This window comes from Habropoda laboriosa, unplaced genomic scaffold (assembly GCF_001263275.1).
Source record: "Habropoda laboriosa isolate 0110345459 unplaced genomic scaffold, ASM126327v1 scaffold14, whole genome shotgun sequence".
In the NCBI taxonomy this organism is placed as follows: domain Eukaryota; kingdom Metazoa; phylum Arthropoda; class Insecta; order Hymenoptera; family Apidae; genus Habropoda; species Habropoda laboriosa.
In genome coordinates, this window is record NW_017100137.1 from 440,236 (window position 1) to 465,009 (window position 24,774).

General features: G+C 36.3%; 2 protein-coding genes across 3 annotated transcripts in view; one reads left to right on the plus strand and one right to left on the minus strand.

The window, feature by feature from the left end:
- The window catches only part of LOC108579582 (ankyrin repeat domain-containing protein 12), a 25,022-nt gene extending 1,910 nt beyond the window's left edge, over positions 1-23,112 (plus strand). The window contains exons 3-9 of the mRNA XM_017943158.1: positions 10,996-11,024; positions 11,993-12,273; positions 18,051-18,184; positions 20,102-20,608; positions 21,010-22,068; positions 22,153-22,608; positions 22,797-23,112. Coding sequence (XP_017798647.1) covers positions 10,996-11,024; positions 11,993-12,273; positions 18,051-18,184; positions 20,102-20,608; positions 21,010-22,068; positions 22,153-22,608; positions 22,797-22,976 — 2,646 coding nt within the window. The 3' untranslated portion in view covers positions 22,977-23,112. The remainder of the gene's footprint in view (positions 1-10,995; positions 11,025-11,992; positions 12,274-18,050; positions 18,185-20,101; positions 20,609-21,009; positions 22,069-22,152; positions 22,609-22,796) is intronic.
- Positions 23,113-23,516: 404 nt separating this feature from the next.
- Positions 23,517-24,774, minus strand: part of LOC108579592 (transmembrane protein 70 homolog, mitochondrial) — a 1,544-nt gene continuing 286 nt past the window's right edge. The window contains exons 2-4 of one of the 2 annotated variants that reach the window (XM_017943177.1): positions 24,442-24,598; positions 23,879-24,232; positions 23,517-23,798 (exon numbers count right to left, since the gene is read on the minus strand). In XM_017943177.1, the coding sequence (XP_017798666.1) occupies positions 23,547-23,798; positions 23,879-24,232; positions 24,442-24,552 (717 nt within the window). In that variant the 5' untranslated portion in view covers positions 24,553-24,598 and the 3' untranslated portion in view covers positions 23,517-23,546. Of the gene's footprint in view, positions 23,799-23,878; positions 24,233-24,441; positions 24,629-24,774 lie in introns of those variants that run through there. The other variant, XM_017943169.1, reaches the window with a different exon arrangement.

Here is a 24,774-nt window from a genome sequence, read left to right on the forward strand (position 1 = left end):
ACGGATGTAATAAGAGCAATATGAGTCAGGCTTATCTCGTTCTAAGAATTTAATACTTGAAGCGTGTTATTCAGTGTTCGGAATAACTACGTTAGTCGTAATTAGTTTTCCGACAGTTCCATATTCGCTGTTACTATCCTCGAAGGCCGAATTTTAAAGATGTCCGAATACTTGAAAAAATTTGAAAAAGTGATACTTGATGATTTGAGTATTTGAATAACCACAAAATTCAAGTAACTCGAAAAAAACAAATAAATCAAAAAATTCAATTTGATTAAATATTTCGAACAGTTTAAATGGAATGCAATAGATGTAGCTAGTCGAATCGAATTTTCTCCGTTATTTGAAGCAATCGTATTAAATTTTCTGTGTTACTCAAAGTAACCTAACCAAACTTTTTAATTTCTCGATATAATCGAATCGAATTTCTTCGTGTCTAATTTTTCACACAATTCAACATAACCAAAAAGAAATGTTTTCCAATCGTTTAAAAACATTTCATATGCAAATGAATTATTTTTACAATTTTATACAATTTCATTCAATATAATTTATTATTTCGCATATTTTCGTTCTTCTTCTCATACTCAGATACTAAAGTCAACATTCAGACTTTCTTTCGACGAATCCATTTCCACTAGCGTCAATTTCGACGCCTGGTCTTATAAATCGTGGTATAAGAATATTTCTTGGTGTTTTCACCACTCCTTCGTTTGCCAATGAATTACGACTCATCGTTTCTCTGATACGTGTTTTTTAAGACGTACGTATGCACATAATTACAGTGTGACGAAGAGTTTTCTTTTAAATGAGAAACATCGGACCGAGATCGGTCACCGTCGTCATCGTCGATAAACGAAAGCGACGGTGCACGACCTTCCTAAACGCAGGAAGTCAGCGGGTCCGGGTTCATTCATATACAATCCACCTCCGTAGCTCAGCTACTCTTTCTCTGACGCGTTTCGTCCCATTACCCTTTAAGGTCGAAGAAACAGATGAAATGGAGAAAAAAAGAAAAGTCTTATTTCTCACAACATTATGCTGCATTACATCGAGAGGGGAAAAAATATATCTGGAAAAATAATAACTGTAGAGATTTTTTAATGAAAATTCGTTGTTTCATTCGTAGATTTATAAATGATATTTTTTACTGGATTATTAGAGATGGAATTGATAAAAGTTGTCTAATATTTCAAATTAATTCGAGGAAAAATTTTAATGAAAGTTTCTTCTCTAATTATGAAGGAAGATATTTAACGGAGATTTTTCTGGTATTCGTGGAGATTGAACCTAATGCATTTTAACAAAAAAGATAATAAGGAAAGTACGATGAAGTTTTCTTATAATATCGTTTAATATTATCAAGGAATAGATGTTTCGAAAATGTAAAGGTTTTGACATAAATATTCGGTTTATTAATAATCAGTTTTCAAAAGCTTTATTTCCTAATGTAAATGTAAGAGAGAAGGGTTTCAAAGGTTCTAAAATATAGAAAGTCGAAGTTCGAAATTTCGCGACGTTTATTCTTTCGTGTCTCACACAACACTGATTGCTGTCTCCTGGACGAGTTCGCTTCTTCGAACATCGTCTTTTGTTTGTGTCAGTGCAGCGACTAAGATGAAACACGTTAATACGCAATCTCGTTTTGTCGACGAAATCGAGAGTCCAGTACTACACACTTTCAGCAAAGCTGAAAATCTGACACCAATTTCAATTATGCGAAGAAAATGATGCTTCAAAGTGCAGAATTTTAATGGAAATTTTTTTCCGGAATTTGTTCCCGGAAGTTGAGGATTATACATTCCATTGTAGGAAAAGAATGTTAATAGTGGAGTATTTTTCATTTTTTTACTGATAAATTAATCTCTCGAGGAATTTACAATTATGATTAATTTATAATATTTCTATGTTTGAATAATTTTCAAATATTCTCTTTAAATCTTATTGTGCTTATAATAAAGCAATTATGGGTATTGCTAATTTAGGTTATTTTCAAACAATTTAATAGGTATAGTGATAAAATGTACAGTGATAGTTTATTATTTACATCTTTTAACAATTTACACTGTAGAAGGTGCTAGTATTTTTTGTGCATTGACAACGCTTTGACTCGTCAAATTGCGAAATCGAAGTCACTATGTTAATAAAAACCATGACGGAGGTTCCGTCATGTTTTTGACTTTGAATATTTAAAGGTGTGAAGTAAAATAAGCTTGTAGAAACGAATTAGCTTCTCCAAAAAATATTTAAAAATAATTAAAAAATCTTTCTTAACCATTTGTACTGAACAATTTTAAGGAAAATATACATTTGAAATATAATTCACAATAATTGATTAAATTTATAACAACTTTATAGAATTACTTTACGAAACTTCTGCAAGATAAATTTTGCCACCTCTAATTCTACCCTCATATCATAATTAAAAATCACTTTAAAACATAGTTCTATCTCTTACGACTAAGTAGAACTGCATATTCATTTTGCTCGCCTAATGACCGTCGCGAATCGAAAAATATAATTCCCCTGAAAATTAGAATATCTTCAAAAAAAGAAAAAGTAAAGGAAAAGAAGAAAAGAGTAAAGAGAAAAAGTTTAGGTAAAAAAAGAATAAAGAGATCCGCATAGATAGCGTTCCGCTCTTCAAATAGCGCGCGAGACAGCGACCGTCTGTCTGGCGATTGGTCACTTTCCCTTTTAGCGTACCTTGTGTGGTTGCATAAGTGGGGTCCGAATCTCCAGCAAAATTGAAATTATTCCACGACGCGAAGGTCGAATTTAAATGGTACCGTAGCACACTATCCGCGGACTCGTCGTCTGCAAGCCGGCGAAACGAACGGGTCCTATATGTATAGTGAATCTCGTATGTGCATCGTACGAAGGACAGTGTCTCCTCGGCGTAAGATATCTAATAAGGGTATTCACCAACACCCTAGTCACAGGTGCACGATATCCTTGTTGTTCAGGGGCTGCGGAGGGATGAAACATCCAGCGTTAGTCTCGGGAGGGGCGGCAGACAACTCTCGTACAGATCAATACTCGAGGCAGGGCCGCACTGTTCCATATAATTTTTCACCTCGAACTATTGCCATCTAGAAGTTTTCATGTGTTTAGGTACTTTGGACTATATCGGAGAGGAAATTGTGGCATAATATTTGCTCGTAGAGTGTACTGTTCGCGATGTATAGTATCGGACGAAATTATAGGAATTTTAGGTTAAGTGAAATGTAAGGTGGTAATTGTTTCGAAATCGATTTTTTTTTCTTGAGCTTTTTTCGTTGATTGAAAAATCAGTTTTTCTTTGAACGTGTTTAAAAAATGATGTAATGTTTCGTAAGTAATAGGATGTTATTTTGATCGACTGTAGAAAAATTGTTATGGCAAAGTTGGTATAATTTTATCGGGTATTATATATATATATGTATATGTACGTATGTGTCGATGGTGGGAAAAGGTGACCGAACTTTAACGATACATAATACTATACTACTCGTCGAAAGAAAAAACTTCTAACGAATATAGTTATGTAGATAATTGTTTTTTTCTTTTTTTTTAATTTATGACAAAATTTGGACTATTTTTCAAGAATTTTTTTGCAGTTTTTAGAAGCAGGTATTTTAGAGAAAGATATCTTTTCTGGAATCTGAAGCAACATTTGTAAAGGTTGCAAATGTTTGTGAGTTTCGTGCTTGTAGTAGTATTTAAAGCTATTAAATAACAAACTAAAGTTCAATTCTTGCTAGGCAATACGGTTTTTTAAATTCACGCGTTCTGCTAATGGTACACGACAATTTTTGAAAATGGAATTTTCATTAAACGGAAAAGGACATTCTTCGACTCAGTGCTCACGAAAAACATATGCAAAAAAAGATTAAAGAGCCAAGAATTTAGCCGTATTCGTATTTTCGTGTAATTAAATATTTTAATGTAACGTTAACGTTTTGTTAAAATTTGTAATTCTTTCGCAGCACGGAACGTGTTAATAATAAAAATTAAAATATAGGAAACTTTGTTTTTTACACTTCAAGATATATTTGAAATACTTATTTAAAACATTTAACGTGACATTTTAGATGGTACTTTTTAAAACAAGATATTATTGAAAATTGAATCTCAGTGTGACTTAATGTATTTTAAAAATGACCAAGTTTAAGGTGTAATACATTCACTGGTTATGATCCGAAATAATATTTGTGGCAGGGCCACGACGTGTATATAACTTTTTTAATTTTAACTTGAAATATTTCGTAGTAGTGTTGTATATAATTTTCAGTTTTATCTTAAAACGTACGATGTTCCCTGTAATATTGGACGCAATATTTGAGACAGGGCCGCAGTGTACGATATGTCTTTTGAACTTTTGACGATTTACAGTCTTTAAAATAAATTTATAAATTTTAACAAATATTGCTTTAACATTGTAGATAAGATTTTTTTATTGCCCGTCGATATAAGAAAAAAATGTTTTACTTAATTTTTTGATATTTAATTATTTCACTATTTATTACTGGGAATAAAAATGATAAAAGTGTTTCTATTTCATTGTAGAAGGAAGAGAAATTTTAATGGATATTATGGGTAGAATACATTTTTTCTTAAGTGTATCATAATTCAAGAGATACAATCTAGTAGACGTCTCACTTTAAATGAATGTTTTTCTTGTTTCATATTCTACATTTCCTTCTTCAATCATTTATACTTACGATGAGATAGAAATCTTTAGATAAACAGAAAAATTCCAGCATTGAAAACTGTGCACATTAAATTACTTCAGTTTCTTTGAAAATGTCGAAAATAGTTTATACGTGGAGGTATGAGAACAAATTTGTATTTTACGACATTGCCGAACATCGATTCCAGTGCTACTAATAAAAAATTAACTTCTTCAATTCTCTCGTTTAATATTCCAATGTATAAAAAGAAAGTTAGTATATATTCCAACCTCACCAAATCCAGGTCATCATTTTCATATTTAAATCGAACCAAGTTCAATTTCCAAAATATTCCTTCCAACCCAGTAAATCTATACTTTACACACGTACTAAAGATACACATAACCAAAAAAAAAAAGGCTCGCACACACATTCTACAAAACACATTTCTTTACCTAACCTAACCTCTACGGTTGACACGTAATTGTCCAGTTAAATCAGAATTAATTTATCTCGTAAAATTGCCAAGATTTACGAAAACGATTCACTTTCCCTGAATGTTTCGTGATGGCGGTCGTTCGTAACAGAAGTTCGGCCCTGGCTTACCTGCGAGACGACAAATCCAATGTTTCCACGGAGAATTTCGAACTCGGCTTTTAAAGCCGAAGATTCGATGTACTGCCGTGCCGGGCATTCTTGAGGAAGTGGTCTTTAATGCCTATGGGCGTTGGACGCACGTATACACGCTTAAAACATTCTGCCCGTTATCGACAGCTATTCATGTATCTCGAATGAAACTCGTATATAACCTCCTGTGTAACTCCATACATATTCTACATTGTTCTCAACATCAATAAACATGACCAATGTTTTGTTTCATTTCCATCAATTTTTCCTGAAACTAAAATTTTCGCTATCCTTCTCAAATCAGACTAGGCAGACTCTAAATTGACTGCTTGTCATGGTCATAACAGTTATATGTATGTGCATGTATAAGAGGTTAAGTTACATAAAAATACATAAATAATGTATAATGTAAATAACATATAATAATATACAGTATATAGTGTATGAATGATACATAATAATATATAAGAGGTTAGGTTTAATAGCGGCCTTGTAACAGCCACCTCGCCTTTTATGCAACACTACAATGCTTCTCTTCTTTCTCCTTTATTCTTCCTTTAATTACTTTATCTCTTCTTCCTCTTTCGTCACTTCTTTTAGTGTTTGCTTTCCTATAAGTTAGATACATATAACATTCACAGTAATAATACTATTGCTGCAATTGGTCGAAAAAATATCGTAATCTAAAGAACGTATCTGTACGAGTATCAACGATATACATCTCGAAATGACACAACGTAAAAACATGGTATCCGCTATATACGTATATACTTATATAACATACGTATACAGGTATATATAAATCAACGAGAATTTATTTTTTACCCAAATTTTTTGATTTTATGAAACTTTGATATGATACATATTTTTACATTTCTTTCTGTTATATTTATTATAACGCTGCAAACTATGAATAGGGGAATATTATAAAAGAATACGCATAACGACGAGGTGAGGTATAGTCAAGGAGTTTTTAAACCTAACCTTAACAGTGTCAAAAATAAGAAAGAAAAATATGAATACGCTTTAACAATGAATATGTTGGAAAAAGAAGTTAAACAGATTATGAAGGTGAAAAGATATGAAATAACGGATAGTGTAGGAAATGTTGGGAAAAAATACGTAGAAAGATATGGGATTTACTCTTTGTTCCGTGTATTTAGGCGCGAATGGTCAGAGAATTCGCGTTATTTCTTCGAGTTATATATCGTTGGACGTAATTGGCCCGAAGTTTCGAACTTGAATCTCCAGTGTAATGTAATTAAAGCGAATGCAGTTTTCATCGTGATCAGACGACGAGGAGGAGGCGGTATAGGGCGCCGCCCGTGTCCTTAAAGCGGATAGACCACTCAAAGAATGAGAGGCTTGTTTATCACGATGTCGGTTTGGCGTGATCCAAAAGTCTTTTCATTTTTTCTGTTACTGTGGCATTAGTATTGTGACATGTGAGGATATTCATCGTATAGATAATTTTACTTGGATCATTTGTGAAAAAAAAAAAAAATGGAAAAACTGAATTGTGTTATTTCGTTAGAAAATTTATTACCATATTTTTCTTTTCTCTCTTCTTTCCACAATGGCCATTTATGTTATTTTTGATGTTATTCTATATAAATGTAAAAACCTGCAGAATTTACTGAGTAATTTTTTGTTGAAAAAATATTAGAAGTTCTTAAGAATGAAATAACAAAATTGTCTGAGAGGTAGCAGAAGGTTGTCGACAAAAATTCACTTAAAACATTAAAATTTTCTTAAGAAATATCCAGACTAAGCCAGTGTTTTTACCAAGAACCGTGCACGTGCACGGAAAAAAACAAAAGAAAAAAACCGCCGTCTGCTTCCTATATGTGATCGTTTTCCTGCAAGTTTGACCTTCCAGTGTTCTATGGGAAACCGTAAACCTATGAAATACGTTGAACTTCTCGTCTCCTCGAGGTTCTTCGAATTGTGTTGTTCGTTTCTTTCCGTCTGATGCAATCAACTTACCAATAGAATCTTCCGTTTGTATTTTTGGTGTATATTGAAAGTAACATGTTTCACGAGTCGTTGTAGAAAATTGAAGCTGTTTCGTTGAATTGAAGCGTGCGTTAGTCTCGTTTCGCGTTTCAGTTTTCTTTTTTCGGAATTAACAAGCACGCTGAAAGGATTAAGCACTTAAAGTGACCGTGCGAACTTTTTACCGAAGCATTAGTTAGAATGACGAAAAGATTCTTCTTTTTTTTTTTTTTTATACTTCAAAGTTGATTGAGGTCCTTTTTGTAAGACTTTAAGATTCTTGTTTTTCACGCATGTAAATGTTGCATACTTTTTTAAAAATTATTTGGAAATTGGAAAAATCTGTGTTTCATTTTATTTGAAATATAGGAGGGAGTGGCCCTCCTTTGTTGAAGGAGTCAGGCAAAGGCACTCCATATATCCCAAAAAGGACCTCGGAAAGTACCTGTAGTAAAGAAAGAATTTTGTCTCCTGACTGGTAGTGGTTCTTAAGAAAATAATTTGAATACCTCGTATGCCTCAACCGGTTCAATTTAAACTGTGATAATTCTGAAGAAAGCAATTTAGAAGGAAATGTTTCGCGTGAGACAGCCTGCACGATTTAATGCCAAGATCAATTAATGCTAAATGTGGTGAAATTGCATATTTTAACAGGGTTATAGTATAGCGAAGCTACGATATTCTTTATCCCTTCAGTTTAGATTAAGATTACATTTTAAGACTATTTACTTGCAATTTATAAATAAAAATCAACGAATTCTCTTAATACCAACACCTTTCATAATTTGAGCAAATATTCTGTAAAACTTTCCACGTCATCCTTTTGAATCAATCTTGAAATTTTCCTCTCTAGAAACCGCTGAAAACTCGAGGAATGCACTCGCGTTAAAAATTCGGGTTTCAGTTGACTACTTGAGTAACGTAGTTTCTTAGTTAAAATTTTTTCCATAACACTATTACAAACTGATATATTCTTTAATAAGTCTACTTCAAGTTGACGTTAAATTTCTACAGAATGCTCGAATCCGTTAAATTGGAATGCTTCTACATTTTCCAGCCGGCGATCATTGAGAACACGGCGAAATTATCAAGTTCACCTTTATCGTTAAAACGTATCAGCTGAAAATTTCAAATGCGAACCTTGAACGACGTTTACCGTTCGATATTAATTGCTCAAGGATTTCTCCTGTTGCCCGTGTGCCATCAGCTGTTCGCCTATTCGCGATTTTCTGTACTTTTCGAGTGGTAGGGATGTAGCTGCTTCGTTGAAAGTCGACCGTAATACGAGAAATTTTGTTCCACGCGTGAAACACGTGTACGTAAAGAGGGTACGAAAATAGATACGCAGATCTTGGAAACACGATGTGTGTGTTCCATCTTTGGCCGTAAATGACCACCTTTTTTCTAACGGCAGAGATATCGATCGGGAAGAAAACCGACGAATGTCGCAACTTCTCGACAAGGACCGTGCAACACGAGTTTACATGACAGCCCACAGGATGCTCGATTCGGCCCTTCTTCGGGTGTGTATGTGCTGCGCGAGCATCGACTGCTCGAGTGTGTCGTGTCTTTTTCCTGTGGCTAGATAGAAAAAGAGAGAGAAGGAGCATACGCAGATTCTTGGAAACGATTCTGTCTGTTATTATTCCTCAAATAGAGGGATTTGGTCGGTAGATTTAACGTTTTGACGAAAATAAGGAGTTTGATAGAGATTGCACGTGTACTGCTGAAATCATGAAAATGGCTAAGTTGTAAAACTGGAGACATTTCATTTGTCCCTTATTTTGTGCTATGTCTAAACTATTTTAAAAGCCTAATAAAATGTTGTGTCGATTAATCGCGTTAAAGAAATATTGTTTTGTATATACTATAAGTATAAAAATTGAAATATCTATGTTGATTAGAATTGATCAGTGGGTAGCATATATGTGACGCATGTTTTTGACTGGCTTAATTACTCTTTACCTAATACTTTTAAAAAACAGAGTACTCTACGTAACAAACTGTCATAAAAGAAGTTAGTTTTTTTCATGTTTAAAAGAAATGTGCAAAGTATGTATGTTACGTAAAGTAAAAAAAACATATTTTGTACGGTTCGATATTAAAACTTTACGTCACAGTATTGCAAACAAAACAGAAAAAAAGGTATCAGACAAGAATATGAATCTGATAAAAGAGTCTACAGACCATCTGCTCGCTGCAATATTTAGACATTCTCGAGAAAAAAAATATGTTCCCTAAAATGTTGATAAATTCCATATTTCACAAGAACGCTCAATTGTAACGTTTACGAGAACCACGGTATCTTGATGCTTGCTACATGATGAGAGAAAGAGTGGAAGAGAGGGAGGAGAGGTCGACATTGCGAAAATGCTATTGTTAAGAAACTAACTTTTCTTCCATCTTTGCCATGTTCGTCCATGAGACGAGTGACTCGTGACACTTGAGATCGGTAATCAAGGGGAAAAAACAAGGTGACCGCGACAATCATGCTAGTCTATCTCCTTTAAAGCAAACGTTGCTTTTCATGTGTGTAAATACCCTGAGAACATGTCTCGTCCCTTTCGCGTTCACCAGTAAGCCACACGTCGACCGTGCACGCCAGTCTTCTCTCCCCATGGCAGTTAGCCCGTCGTTCTACCGAATCACGTTTTCACTTTTCCAGCCGTTCTACACTTTCTTTGTTCCCCGTTTCCTGCTTCCTTCTTCCCTACATCTCATTTAACCTCGCCACGCACTGTTCGTATCCTTTCGAACGTGACCACTGTAAATATCGCTGATTTCATCCACCGTCTCCTGAACGGCTTGTTTTTCGCCGGCGACCCTTCCGTTTTTGGGAGACGCGCACGGCCATCTTGATTTATTACACTGGCTACAGTCTGGCCAATTTACAGAACCAATCATCGATCAAAGAGACGTTACGCGATGCTTGTAACGTTGCAATAAATAAATTGCAAGCTACATTTGCAAAATAGTGGCCTTCATGTCGAAAGAATTGTAAAGAAGAAAATTTCGTATTTTAACAGTTATTCTAAGTATATACGTAACGTTGGTGTAGGAAAAAAGAACCATTTATACTACTTGATTTTAAATAAGAAATATTGCACTTTATTGAGAGTACGAAAAATAGTATTTCAATGCAAGAATACTTAACTCGCTTCCAAATCTTCCTTTACCCAAAATAGGAAATATTTTACACTGCAAATAACAAAATATTCGTTCAACAAAAATTATAAAGATGCAAATTTGATTGCACTGGCGGGGTAGCTTCCGAACTCCATAGTCTCATTCGTTTTACGGATTATGCAAAAAAGAAAGAGAGGAAATTCCGCAATATCTGTTCGTTCCCTAACCTCTCAACTCCTCATTGATGAAAATAAGTTTTTCGATTCTACGAAAAACTACAAAGTTTTTGCGCTTCTCTTTGCTACATGAGTGAATGCCTGTACCCTTCTACGGCTCTATTTAGTGCAGGGGCGCGCGGACACGCTCGGAAAGTAAGCGATAATGCGACTGGTGTGCTGAGCTGAGCGCAAGAGCGGCACGTGAGGAAATGCTGTCACTGACACATGTGTAGACACACGATATAGCTATAAGATGTGCACACCTTTGCATACAGAGCATCAGTGTCGGCACACAGCTGTGCGCTTTCTAGCACTGTGTAGACTGCTACATACAAACATACACACAGCGAGCGTAGGTTTTACGGACCGTCTTGTAGAGCGCACGACCGACAATGTCGTTGGCGGGATCAGCTTGCGTCCCATTGGCGAAAAAGAGCGTTCGTGGCTCGCCGTTGGTGGGGAGACGCGGGGTAAGGCGGAGCCAATCGTCGACATAGCGACGCAACATGGCCTCTAGTTCGCGAGGGGCCGTGTTCGCGTGCACGTCGAGCACGTACGCGTACGGACTTTCCCTCGGCGGACCGACAGATGTCGCCCTGACTGCCTTTGAATCGTCAAGATCGGCGTGACAATTGGTCCCGCAAGGAAAAAAGGAAACCGAGAAGGAACCTGTTTATTGCAGAAAAAAAACGTGATCGAATATCAATACAGTCAAAAGCGCTTGTGGGAATGAGTTGAAACGAAAGACTCAGTGCCGCCCTGTAACGTCGAGGTTTAGAAGACACCGGGAATGATGATAACACGTCCGTCACGTTTTGAAGCGTCAAAACTCTTGTCGGACCTTGCGAAATCCCTCTGCTCGCGAAAGAAGCTGTCTCTTACCAATTAATTGTCGCTTAATCACGCATGTACCCCACATAAGGCTGTATTAACGAAACGGGTGAGAGAAGGAACAACTGCAATCTCTTTTAGATGTACATATACACATTAAATCGTGAAGATACTAGTCAGATGTCTCAGGCTAAAACGTGTGTTTGGTGTGTGTAACTGTTTTGTCGAGATTGAAAATTCCATGTGCCAAGCTTCCGTACTCTGAGTGTTCTTCATAGTGTGTTTGTAAACTACTGTAGACATTAAGTGGAATGAAAATATTCAGCTAATACAAGCGAGATGTCAGTTCTTTTAGAAAATTGAACAAGTAAAACCGAAATATTAGAAAACGCTGTGTGTTGTACTGAACATTTACCTTGAGCCACAGTTCCATAATTTCCGTATTCTCAGTCATATTTTTATCGATACCCAGACGTTTAATACATTTCGAAAAATTCTCGGGAGAGCACGCCCATAAGCCTTTATTTCTGTTTTATTTGTGACTACAGATATTACAGGTGCGAGTTCACCTGATGAAAGTACAACAGTTACCCCTGATAGCCCATGCTCTCCGGCTGAAACGAGCGCATCAGCGCCGTCAAACGAACAACAAGAACAGGAGCAGCAACAACAACAACAGAAACAACAGCTTTACCAACATCACCATTCTCAATTCCAACAGCAGCAGCAACGTACGACCGGAAGTGCGCCAGCCGCTGCACCGCACGTTGCTGAGGACAGTGGAGCCCCCTGTGAGATGCGGAGGACACCACCGCAAAATAAAGGTAAGTTCACATGCAGTCTGTCATGCACCGATACTTTTGTTCTAAATATTAAAATATTCAATAAATCAAAGTGTTTACCCGGATTTCGCGATTTTGTATCAATTTATTCATGGATAACATCGAGAAATATTTTTAGTCGTTTTTTTATTTTCAATAAATATAATTTAACTGATGCAAAAACAACAGCCGTATGTACGTAATTGTTCATTAATGTATATCTTGAGTAATATTTTCATTATTCTTCTCGTTAATTATTTTTGATAGTTTGTAAAATTTTTTACATAAATAGAATTTATATATGTGTATTCTTCATATTTCTGCATATTTAATTTCTTTCCCAGTAATATGAACAAATTGCAATTTTTCGTAATTAAAAACTGCATCGACGAGAAAGGATAAAAATAAAATTATCAGTAATAATTAAAAATTCGTTACTGCACTATAAAACAAAATGATAATCTTAAAGAATGCATTTACCATCAAGTAAAATTCGGTGTTTTTTTTGTTTGCTAATGTTAACTATTTATTGATAACCGGTGATACGGTTTTCCTACGTCGGTCCACCGGCATAACGAAGATCGTGTTTACCGACCTAGCAGTTACTCAACAAGTTCCTGTATTATGAATGTGACAGGCGTGTTAAAATATAATTCAAAATTCTGCATTATCATAATTCTGTATTTAGCTCTGTTTTTATATACAATGTAAAATACGTCATATGATATCGATATCATGTAGTATTATTATTATTAGAATTATTAATAGAAATTAATACTTTTTGAATTACATATATTTAAAAAGTGATAAAACATAACGATTGAAAATTTTTCCTGGTCAACAATTCTTTTTATTACAATTTTTTATAAAAAAAATTCAATATGAAAAATTGATTGTCATTTATGCATACAAATTCCTTTAGAATTATTTCATAGAACAATGTTATTAGTTTATGAAAAATATCAATTCATACATGATGAGAAAGAGAATACTAAAAAGTATATCTATATTGTATATACATACGAAACACGAATATTCGTGTATTTATATCCAAGCTGGTTTAATCAATTGCACAGTAAGAACTAAAGATAGAAATACGAAAATAAAGAGTTTTATATCCATTCTTCACTGAACAGAATCATATTTACCGCATCATTTGAAATCAACCTAACAAATTAAGCTCTCGTTGCATTGTGAAATCCATTCCCAAAAACTTCGTTGCAGTTACTAAAGAAAGTCTTTCCTACCACGGGAAACATAGGTTCATTATAAATATTTAACGGGGCCATAACGAGTGTACGTACAAGCTGGGCGCGCACACAACGCATCGGCCGCGTAGCGCGGTGCGGATACGCGTGAGCGTGCAATCACCACCGATCGGTAATAATAGCGACCGATGCAGAAACAGCACTTAATTAGACGTGACATTCCCGAGCAGTGACGCGTCGGTATCGTGCGCACGGTGCAGTGCCGCGCCTGGTAGTAGAAGTTGGTCGAGACGGAGACGCGGCGACACAGTCGCGAGAGGCCGGTTCCTCTCTCTCTTAGCTTTCAGTGTCTTCGCTCTGGCACGTTGTATGGGAAGCCGTGCGAGCGGCAGTAGTGTACACACGCCGCTGCCGCGGCTACTGAACCTCTGCTCGGCTATCGTCGCGCTCGGTCGTCGCGTATTGTCCTTCTCGGCCTTTCGCGGTAATCTATCGGGAACCTTTAGATCGTCACGATCCGGTGCAGTCGGTGGTCTGTCGCGCTCGTCAGGTATGCGCTCGTGACTACGCTCGTTTACGCTCGAAACCCTCCGGCCGTTATCGGATAACCCAAAAGTACCGTTACTAGCAAGTACTGGTAGCAGCGACCACGTGGCTCGGCGCGTGTTTCAACTTTCTTAACTCGAACGTGTTTTTTTCTCATTCTTCCTGGCATCACTGTCGTTTCTCATTCGCCACACTTCGGTATTAACCTAGCTGTAGAGGAAGAAGCGTCGTATCCGCGAACGGGAGTGCCGAACCTTGGAACACATCTCTTCGTTGGTGTTCGCTGTCGAAGACGAGAGAGGGACAAAAGCAGACTTCTACTGAGGTGAGAGAGAAAAGAGCGAGTGAGAGGTGGGGGTGAGAAAGAGGGAGAACTGCGGAGTGAGAGAGAGGGAGCACACTGACTGGCAAGTACATCGGACACGTTTGCGCTCGCGGGCTGCGTCCATCGACACCACTAGGGTGATCGCACCTCCGAAAGGGGTCTGTGTTGCAGTCGCTGCAAACGCGTACTATTTTCTAACGAGCTTACTTGGATTATTTACGTCTCTGTTTTTCTACAGAAATTCACCGTAGAGAATATTCGATGCAAATAAAGCACAGGTGTCTGAATGATTTATTCTCATGATTAATATTCCGGTTTGGTTATCGACCGCGTCGCAATGTGTTAACGCAAAAATCATGCCGATATCACCGTTTAAGTCCATAAAGTTTTATTGGCCGCGTTAACGAAGTTGAATCGAACACTCGGAAATATTTAACCGCGGCAATTAAACGCGCATGTATATAGCAAAGATCGGAACCGGTTGCCTACTTTGGTGCGTTTCGCAGAGTATGTTGGAAGCACGATATACTGTGCTCCATGCTCGCTTTCAATGTAGCTGAAATCTTTTAAACTTCACAGCTCGAGCGATATGCTAATCTCTCACAATATAAACCAACGGACGAGGGCCGTAGGAGGAAACAGCGACACTTTACGAACGTAGCTGACCTTGATTCTCGTTGTAACATATTTCGTCACTGTGCTGATCGATAACTATGTTCGAATCGGTACTTCACTTACCGATAGGTCATTACGGAACGTTGGTGGAGAAATTGACTTCAGCCGTGAATTCGTATTTTTTCAACGATTAAAAACTACTAATCGAATTTTTATGCAAATTTTAGGTAAATTTTTTTTTATTTGAAAGATAAAGAAAAGTAAATTTACGCGACACATTTTCACGCTTAACATTTAATTTCAAAAGAATGATTCGTGTAACATGATGCTAATAAGCAATTGTCATGTGTCAGTTTATGTCATTGGTCGTATAAGTACCTTTATCGCAGCAAGTTAATGAACTTCTCGCGCAAACAGTATTCGATAAAGCGCGCCTCGCTATCGGTCAAAAAGTCTACGGTATCTTTACTGGCCGGCTAAAAACTCGCTCTCTCGGTCCATGTTTTGCAAGGTCAGGAACGAAACGAAGAAGGAGAAACGACGATATTCCCGCGAAATATCTTCGAACGAAATAAAATGGTTCATCCGTATCCTTTGAAATTGTACGTTTTCAACTATCTTATCGATCTTCAATATTTGATCTAGTTAAATGTTAACGTTGAATTAGTCAGCGGTCGATTATTCGTTTAAGGTATTTCGCAGAGAATTTTCGTATAATTGCCGCTCGCGGGTTAATATTTGCGTAATATTTGGTGAATTGTGAAACGCAATTATCTCGATTAGCATGACGCGTCCGATAAATCGTGCTGGTACTCGATAATTTTTTTAACGCATCGGTAATTCAAGGCAGATATTGTGCAGGAAGTGGGAGGGCGCGGGATATTACACATCACGAAATAATATACGTTGTATTCAGAGAAGCACGTATGTGAATACACCATGATATTTGATATCATCATTTCGCGGTAAGAATGTTCCACAAATATGTACATACTCTCTTTCCAGACGGTACAATTGCACTACGTGCACTTTTGCGTACTGCGACACTAGCGACAAACGTACCTTTTGTTCAAACGATTAGAGAGGGAAGAACATCGATTAATTTGAAACGTCATTAGGCCTGTGTTGCGTTTCGAGAACAACTGTTCTCTAATTGCAATGACAGAATGTATTGTATTGTTTTCTCGTCTAAGATAGAATGTTCTCGGGTTTATTTTTAACCATTCATTTAAGAATTAGTATACGATCAATATATTAATTTTACTATCCTTTATTATTGGTTGGTTGAAAATAAATATCGTGTACTAGTTTATTTTTTATATGTAAAATGTTTTAAAAGCAAATTGTTTTCTTAACCTCACATTTACATTTTTATTCTACATAAACAATTACACGGATTATATATGTATATGCCCATTGTTAATTTATTGGAATATTCAATAAGGATATCAAAACACGATTCTAAAGCGATGCAATCAAGCTAAACGAAATATCCTAAACTAATTAGAAAGCATTGACTCCGCACACGGAGGGCCATTATTTCCGTGAATCGTTAATGTCGTAAAAGTGGCGAACAGCCACGAATTCATTGACTAGCGGAGTTGATGTATTTTGGGATACACTATTCACGAGCGCCAAGTTTCATTGGCACAATTCCCTCTTCCAACAGAGCGAGTGGGGGGAGGGGTAATGGCGGTCGTAAGTGGGGGGAGTCACGATCAATGACCAACCAAAAGAAATCTTAATAAAAGTGCAGCGTTATTTACCGCAAAGGATCTTTGTGGAAACGATGTTGGCACAATATGTGTATATAATATTTTGGCCGGTGTATTGATCCGAATACCGAAATTATATTGGGACGTCGCGTTAACTCGTAGATTCAATTACATATTGATCGTGCAGAGGTTGCGTCAGCCTCGCTTTCAACGTTCCACCGGTATCCTAGAATTTCTCGAAACAAGCGTTCCGTGAAATCGCCGGGACAAGCCCCGATATTATTGCCTCGCCATTGAGATAAGTTTTCTTGCTCGGTTCGAGTGAATTTCGCGGGCCAATCTTGCCCGTTAAAATATACTCTGACACGAATACGCGGCGTGCCGTAATTGTATCTCGCCCCGGTGGATCCTTTCGTGCCTCTAATGAACGCACGCTTGTCACGTACACCGTAGTATTTCGTTTAGTATTCCGTTTACGTTTTCCTGTTAATCGTGGCGTCGAATATATTCGTCTTAACCTCTTTAACGGAATGGTGATAGGAATCTGATCGGTTAAAATTGATCTACAGCTAGTAAATTTATGATATACATTGTGAAATGCAAAATAAATTATCAGAATTTAACGTAGACATAAATATTATAAGAACTAACAAATCAAAATATGTTATTTTACATAACTAAAATATAAAGCATAAGTATCCGGTATACTGTAATGAAAAATAGATGAAACAGATCTATAAAAGTTAAAAGGAAGATAATCTGAATTCGACGTTGCAAAATAGAGGTTTATTCGATGTACAGTATACAGAGGAACGCAGTTCCCTTGTAACAGTGGTATGCATGGTTAAACCCAAAAGTAAGACACTCGCGCTTGAGGGATCGAGACTCGATTCCAACGGCCGGTAAGCTCCACTTACCGCGCTGGTCGCGCGGCGCACTGCAACGACGCGAATAAAGAGTTTAATAGCACTTCTTCCTGTAACGCGATCGTCTGGTAAAAGGCCACTAATGAATCGATCGCGGATCGGGAAGCCCCCCTCTATCTCCCACTCTTCTCGGGGAACTCGTTTCTCCCGGGGGCCCCCGTGATTAACGGCCGTATCCTCCGATGATCGCAAGCAGCGGCTCAATTCCCCTTGAAACTCTTACACACTATCCTTGTCCTTCCCTCTTCGAATACTCCTGTCCCCCTCCCCCTCTACCTTCCACCTCCTCCTCCCACTGGCTACCTTCTCTCTTCTCGATTCCTTCGACCGTCCTCCGTGTTTCTCTCCCTCGGTGCCAGAGGAGTAGTACTGGTTTCGTGGAAACTCGTTCCCCTGGCATTCTCGTGGTTGTTCCCGCAATTAACCGGCGTTTTGTTCTCCACAGTCGATAGATCGGGAACCGGGCAGTCTGGAAGCTCGCCGAGGGTGACGCTTCGACTCAACCAGGTGCGAGTAGCGAGGGATGAAAAGAAAGGAGGGGGCGCTACTAACTCCCGTCAGGGCGGCATGAACGCACAGGTATACACATACATATGTGCATGAATCTTATGTTGTGGAAGGTTTGAGGAAGGAGGAAAATGATAGAGGGGTGGGGGGACTTGTGAGAAAGGTTTATGTTTCGCCAGTTAATCCCTCTGGTGGTAGAGTGTAGGAGGTACCGTCACATGTGTATGGGCTGTTTCTGAACTATAAGCAGAGATGTAACCCTTTCATTTTCAAATTATTCAGCAGCTGTAGAAAAGTATTTGTTTGTTTATTCCTGTATATTAAATGACAAATAAGTAATTCATAAAAACATTTTGGCACTTGGAAAACGTTTAAGGTTTATTCTCACTCGTATCCATTTGGTAATACTAGGAGATAATGAAGTAATTAATTTAGTCGCATAAAATTTTGGATTTGTTTGAATTTTCAGTATAAGTTGTACGATATGCATAAAATATTTATTCATGAAACATAATTTATTTTAAACACTTTATAAGATAAAAATATCAGTGTAGTAATTATAGCTATAAAAAAATATTTCATTATTTTTAATTATTTTCTCAAAGGATTGTAAATTCCTTAACCTTTCTGTTATTTAAAATGGCTCCGTGTATTTAGTAGTTAAGTTATGTCACGGCCAATAATTTGAACATTTGCTTCAAGTTTCTTTTATTATTAGTTATTTTATGGTATGTACAGACACATATAGGGCAATTAAACTAAAGAATCGAATAACTTCAAAAATTAAGTTATTAATTTCTATTTATTAAAATGGGTTTAGTTTTTTTTTTTTTTAATGTTTTCTTTTACCTGGTTAAATTTCTATTCACAATTCAGAAACACGCTATATACATCATCGGTATGTGATAGGTTGCTCGATGGAAATCCACCTTGAGTGAGCGCGCGATTTTGAACGCTCGAATCGTTCTGATTCACTAACGAGAGATGCTTTCGAGAATCGAGAGTATCGAGGGACAACTATTAGATTACAAGCGACAGAGCGATTCGAGAAATCACGGTAATATACACTGCAGAAAAGTGCTTAATGGAATAGAGTTGTTTGTAAAAAAAAAAAAAAAAAAAAAAAATTTACCAACTTTTTAATGATTGTATTGTTAACTATTAACTACGATGACTATAGTTCTTACGGTCTCGCTGAAAATTAATATGAATTCGCTTTATCATCGGTTAGGTATGTGTTTGTAAGAATAGTAAGTGTTCTAATGGTGCGCGTCAATTAGTAGACGGTGGCGAGGTCACTATTGTAAAGCATGACGATAAGTGTTATGTGTAAAGCACTCTACAAACGATACATGATAATGTAAGAATAAACAAGAAAATACTTGTATTATTTGTGATACGAGTATATAGCACTGACAAACACTTTGGAAGCATTTATGGGTTCTTAAATGATAGGCCGCCAAAAAGAATAAGAAAAATGGTCATTTATGGTTCATTTTACATGATATGTAGTTAAGGCAATGATGTGTTACTTAACTTTATTACCTCCTATGCTTAGGAGGTGCTATTGGTAATAAATTCTTGAAGGACAATAAATATATAGTTGATTTTAAACTATGTGGGAGAATAAAATGCAATTTAAAAAATATTTATAAAAAGCTTAGCGTACATTAACATCTGATTATTTAAAAAAATTCTTCCGAAGAATGTTAGAAATTTGCAATACGGTTATACACATGCATACATATCAATGGAAACGTAACTTTTATCGTAAAATAGTTGATTTAATGAATAATTTATATAACTAAATTACCCCTTATTTAATACTGTTACCGTGTAATTTATGTTATAACAAAGAACGTAAAAGTCTCGAAAAGTGCTTCCAAATTTTTTATCAGTAGTGTGTATACACGATTCGTAACGTGTTCGTTACGTCATACGTATGTGTCAAATTGTATCATTTTTTAAGTAAACGAACAATGTTTGCAGAACCAAGGTCAAATGGAAACTTCGTCGAAGACGTCGTCAAACGTCTCGTCAGGGACCGTGAATGCCGCCTCGGGCTCTAGTGCCTCTGGGAACACATCGTCTACTGGTGACAGTGGCGATGTGTACGAGTTCAAAAGTTCAAAGGAGCCGACACCGGTCAGAGGTGCGAGCTCATCGCCGAATCCTAATCCCGAGAAAGACAAAGATGGCAGTAAGTCTGCCGGCGGTCAGGGTGGTCAGGGTGGTGGTAACAACGTGTCCACCGCTGGTAGTGCAACAACATCTTCCGGTGAAACAACCACCACATCAAGTACTACCGACGATGCCCCTGCGGTTTCAGCGTCGCCTTCGTCTAAACGCGCGTTTGAAAGCGACAATACAGAGGAACAGGACGAAGAGAATCGCCGGAAGAAACGGAAAGACTCGGAGCCTGTGAAAGAAAATTTGAAAGGCACCACCACGGGAAGACAGAGTACTGGTAGAAATGCTGCCAACACAGGAGAAAAGGTTTGTTTATTGTAGTTTAATGTAGGAATGTTGTGATCGTACTGGTGGAATAACTTGAAAGAGGATGATTTTACATTAAAGAATAGATCAAAAGCGTAACTTACATCAAGTTAGATAACGAATTGTTTTTGGATAACATAAAAATTGGTGGAAATAATTCTCGAGTTTTTACCAATGTAACCATACCTTATGTGTTAACACTTTTGTAAACTTAATAAATATTTGCCATTGATTTATTCGAGGATGAAATTTCATACAAAAAAATAACACTTCACATTTGTCGACTTATTATTTCACGTAGGATTATCCTTCTTTTAGATTTTACCACCAACTTGACGATACCTTGTAGTTACATCAAATCAATTAAGGAGATTAATGGTTCTGTGTTCTTTTTTCTGCAGTGTACAAAATCGGGTAAACAGGGATCTGGAACAACTTCTGGTAAAAGTAATCAAAATACAACTTCGATCAATGCAGATAGAAAAAGTCCAAGTACTTCAATGGCGAGCAGTCCCAAACCTTCGAATCCTCCTGGTTCTACCACTAACAGTAAAACAAACACACCAGCGCCTCCTGAATCCGACGGCGAAGACGATCGATCGAAGGGTTCGGATTCTAATTCAGCTCCTAAAGTACCACCCTTAAAAATAGTTATTCCACAAAGTACCACATCCGAGCAAGAGCAAGGTAATAGAAACGGAAAAAGCACATCAAACAGGAGTCATCAGTTGCCCTATGTAGTCGCTAGCTCTAATAGTAATGATTCCACGGATAAAGATCAGAATCAGTCCAACAGTGGTACAACGAGTCCTACGGAGAGTGGAAATAGCACTAAAAATGAAGATAAAAAGGATTTCAGCGGTGCTCTACATGGTGAAGAAAGATCGACACATCATCAGAGAGTGCTCAGAAGTTCACATAGATCTGGTAATGGCAGCAACGGTTCAGCCACCCTGAAGGAAAATTCTGCCACTGCGGGTAATGGGAATTATTCGAATTCATCTCCTTTACCAGTTGCTGCTTCAACGGATCGTTCCAATAATTCGTCTCCACAACAACGGCATCACTCACCAACGCCTGAAACAACTGGTTCTGAATTGAGCAAGAGTACCTCGACAGAAGTCTCGAATAATAACACCGTTTCAAAGACAAACGTCATGGCAGAGAAATCAGAAAAGAACAACGAAATTAGTGGAAAATGTCAGAAAGATAACGGGACGGAAAATTCAGAGAACATTTCTACAACTACCTCATCGACAACGACGAACGCGGGCACTCCAGCACCGCCTGTTGAACTTCATCCCAGAAAGAGAAAAATGAAACCCAATAAAGAAGCACAACAAGCTGCTACAGCTGCCTCCAATGAAGCATCCGAAGCGACGAATACAGGTCCAGAAGTTCATCCGCACGATCAACCGATCACTAATTGTTATCAGCTGTTTTTAAACATTAGAAAACAGGTTTATATATTTAATATTATTAATGCATACGAGAAGTTGTTTACGAGAGATATTGCAGGTAGATTGTTATTTTCACTCTTTTAGATTGAACGAAGAAGAAAAGGCCTTTTTCCGGTTCAACCAAAACCGCCTCAGGGTTTCAAGGATTATTTAATGAATCGTTGTACATATGTATTAGCTGGAAATGCGAATAAAGAACCGAATGTTAATCCTCCGGTCGGATTACAAGGCGCTATGAAGGACTTGTATATTGAACAAGAGAAAGAGAGATACCGTCTTAGGATGCAGCACGTTGTTGAAAAAGAAAAACTAGTTCTTTCGGTGGAACAAGAAATACTTAGAGTACATGGTAGGGCTGCTAGAGCTCTTGCCAATCAATCCCTCCCTTTTTCTGTTTGTACAATATTAAAGGATGAAGAGGTTTATAATGTCATTACTCCAGAACAAGAAGAGAAAGATAGAAACGCAAGGAGCAGATATAATGGCAGATTATTTTTGAGTTGGTTACAAGATGTAGATGACAAGTGGGAAAAAATTAAGGTAAAAATTGTAGTGGTTCTATGTTTATATCTAAATTTTTATACAGATATTTGTACGTCCGTGTATTGTCTTTGATTATTCGGGTTAAATTAAGTTACATTATGTGAAAACCAATTAACAAATCTCTTTACACGTATCAGTTTACAATAACGTGATACATAAAGTATTAAACAAAAATATTATTTTAGGAAGCAATGTTACTCAGGCATCACAATGAGGCTGAATCATTGCATGCTGTACAAAGAATGGATTGGGAATGGAAACTGAAGGAAGTTGGATTATGTGAATTTAAAGCAACACCACAGATAGAAGATATTCATGTCCCAATGGTACATGTTTCGGACGATTTTGATTTACTCCCAGCTTAGTGTACAGTGATTGCACAATTGATACGGCATAACTGTTTTGCTCATACCTTTGAAATGAACTCAAAGAGTATGATTACAATCTGTGATCTTTTTAATAACGTATTCGCCATTCTTGCACGATTACCAAATTACAATGTATTACTCTTAAAACTATTGTTATACTTTGAGACTATATTTAAAAAACATTTGACACTCTAATTACGTTACCACGTTGTATTTATACTTTTATTAGCTTTTCAAAATTTAATTACTGGATATAAAATTATTTTTATTTGTAACGCATTTTATTCGCGGATTATACAATTGAAGGCATGAACAAAGAAAATTATAAATGGCGACTAGAGATTTGTAATACTCCTTACAATTTCAATAACTAAAAGAAGAAATTAAAAAAATTAATTTACTTCATGCTTTAGTAATTTGGTACTGTATTTTTCAGTATATAATCTCTGTGTAATAATGTATTGTACATATATTTTGTACCTAGCAACTTACATAGTACTTTTAAATAATGTATAAAAACTTTAGATTAAACGGCCGCGTAATAAATGAAACTACACAAATGTTAAATTAGTTATTTTTCTTAATTCTACTTTCTAACTGGTGACTCGTGTTGATAATTGGCAATTGATTGATTGGAGTTACATTAATTTTCTTCAGTATAAAATCTGATGGCTTTTTATATCCCATGATAATGTAAAAGTGCTTGGCATCTAAAAACTGATTTTCGTCGAAAAATACTGGAATGTTTTTCACATGACAGGTTGTGAAAGCTCCATTTTTATTATCATTTACCTTTACATCAGCTGGAGTAAATGTTATCTGAAATATATATATGTAATTATACTATGTGAATAGTATAAATAAATAAATATAGAATAATTTTAAAGAGATATAAATACCTCTTTTTTATTCAAGAAAAAACCATATAAATGAGCAACATAATTTTGTTTTTGGGGGCAATACTCCAACTTAATCACATACCTCTTTGTGAACATATATATCAATATTGGAGAAGATATAATAAATAAATTCACAATTGCAAATGATATTCCTATGCTTAATACGTTATCAGTGTCAATAGCTTTTAAAAAAATTAAAGGTTGTACTATGACTGATAGAACTGAAGAAAAAACAGACACTATTTTAACATTACGAATTCGTGGCCGTAAAATTCCATGGTATATTACTTCTCTTTCAGTTTTTTCATTTTTTTCGGTGGAGAAATGTTTTACTTGCAAAAGTGGTACATATTTCTGCAGTAACAAAAAACATAATTCTTTATTACTTTCTCTAAGAAAAATGTATATATCTTTAAACTTAACATAGATACTACAAAACAAGAGACAAAGAAGAAACATACTACAAATACATACATACTGTGAAAAACTAGTTAAAACAATCTTTTTAAATTTATGATACATGTAATCACATTCTTTTATAAATTCGAAGAAAAATTTCTAACCTTTAAAATATTGTTGTATGTAGGATGTGTAACAAGATGTTTGAATGTTACAACTTCTTGTGTGAATAATTTTTTTCCGCTTAAAATGCAACTTCGTAATAGGAAAACCATGATTGATAACTATATGTACTTTATGTTAAATAATATCCCACGTTTTCTATAACAAGAATTATGTCACGTTACCATGTTATACGTAACTTCAAATATATAGATAGTCTTTACAAACATAAAAATAGTGAACGAATTTAAATTACACTTAATTGTTATGTCATAAAAGTGTACGCAGAATTTAAAAATATTTAACTTGTCATTGCTTTTTATAGGCAGAAAATA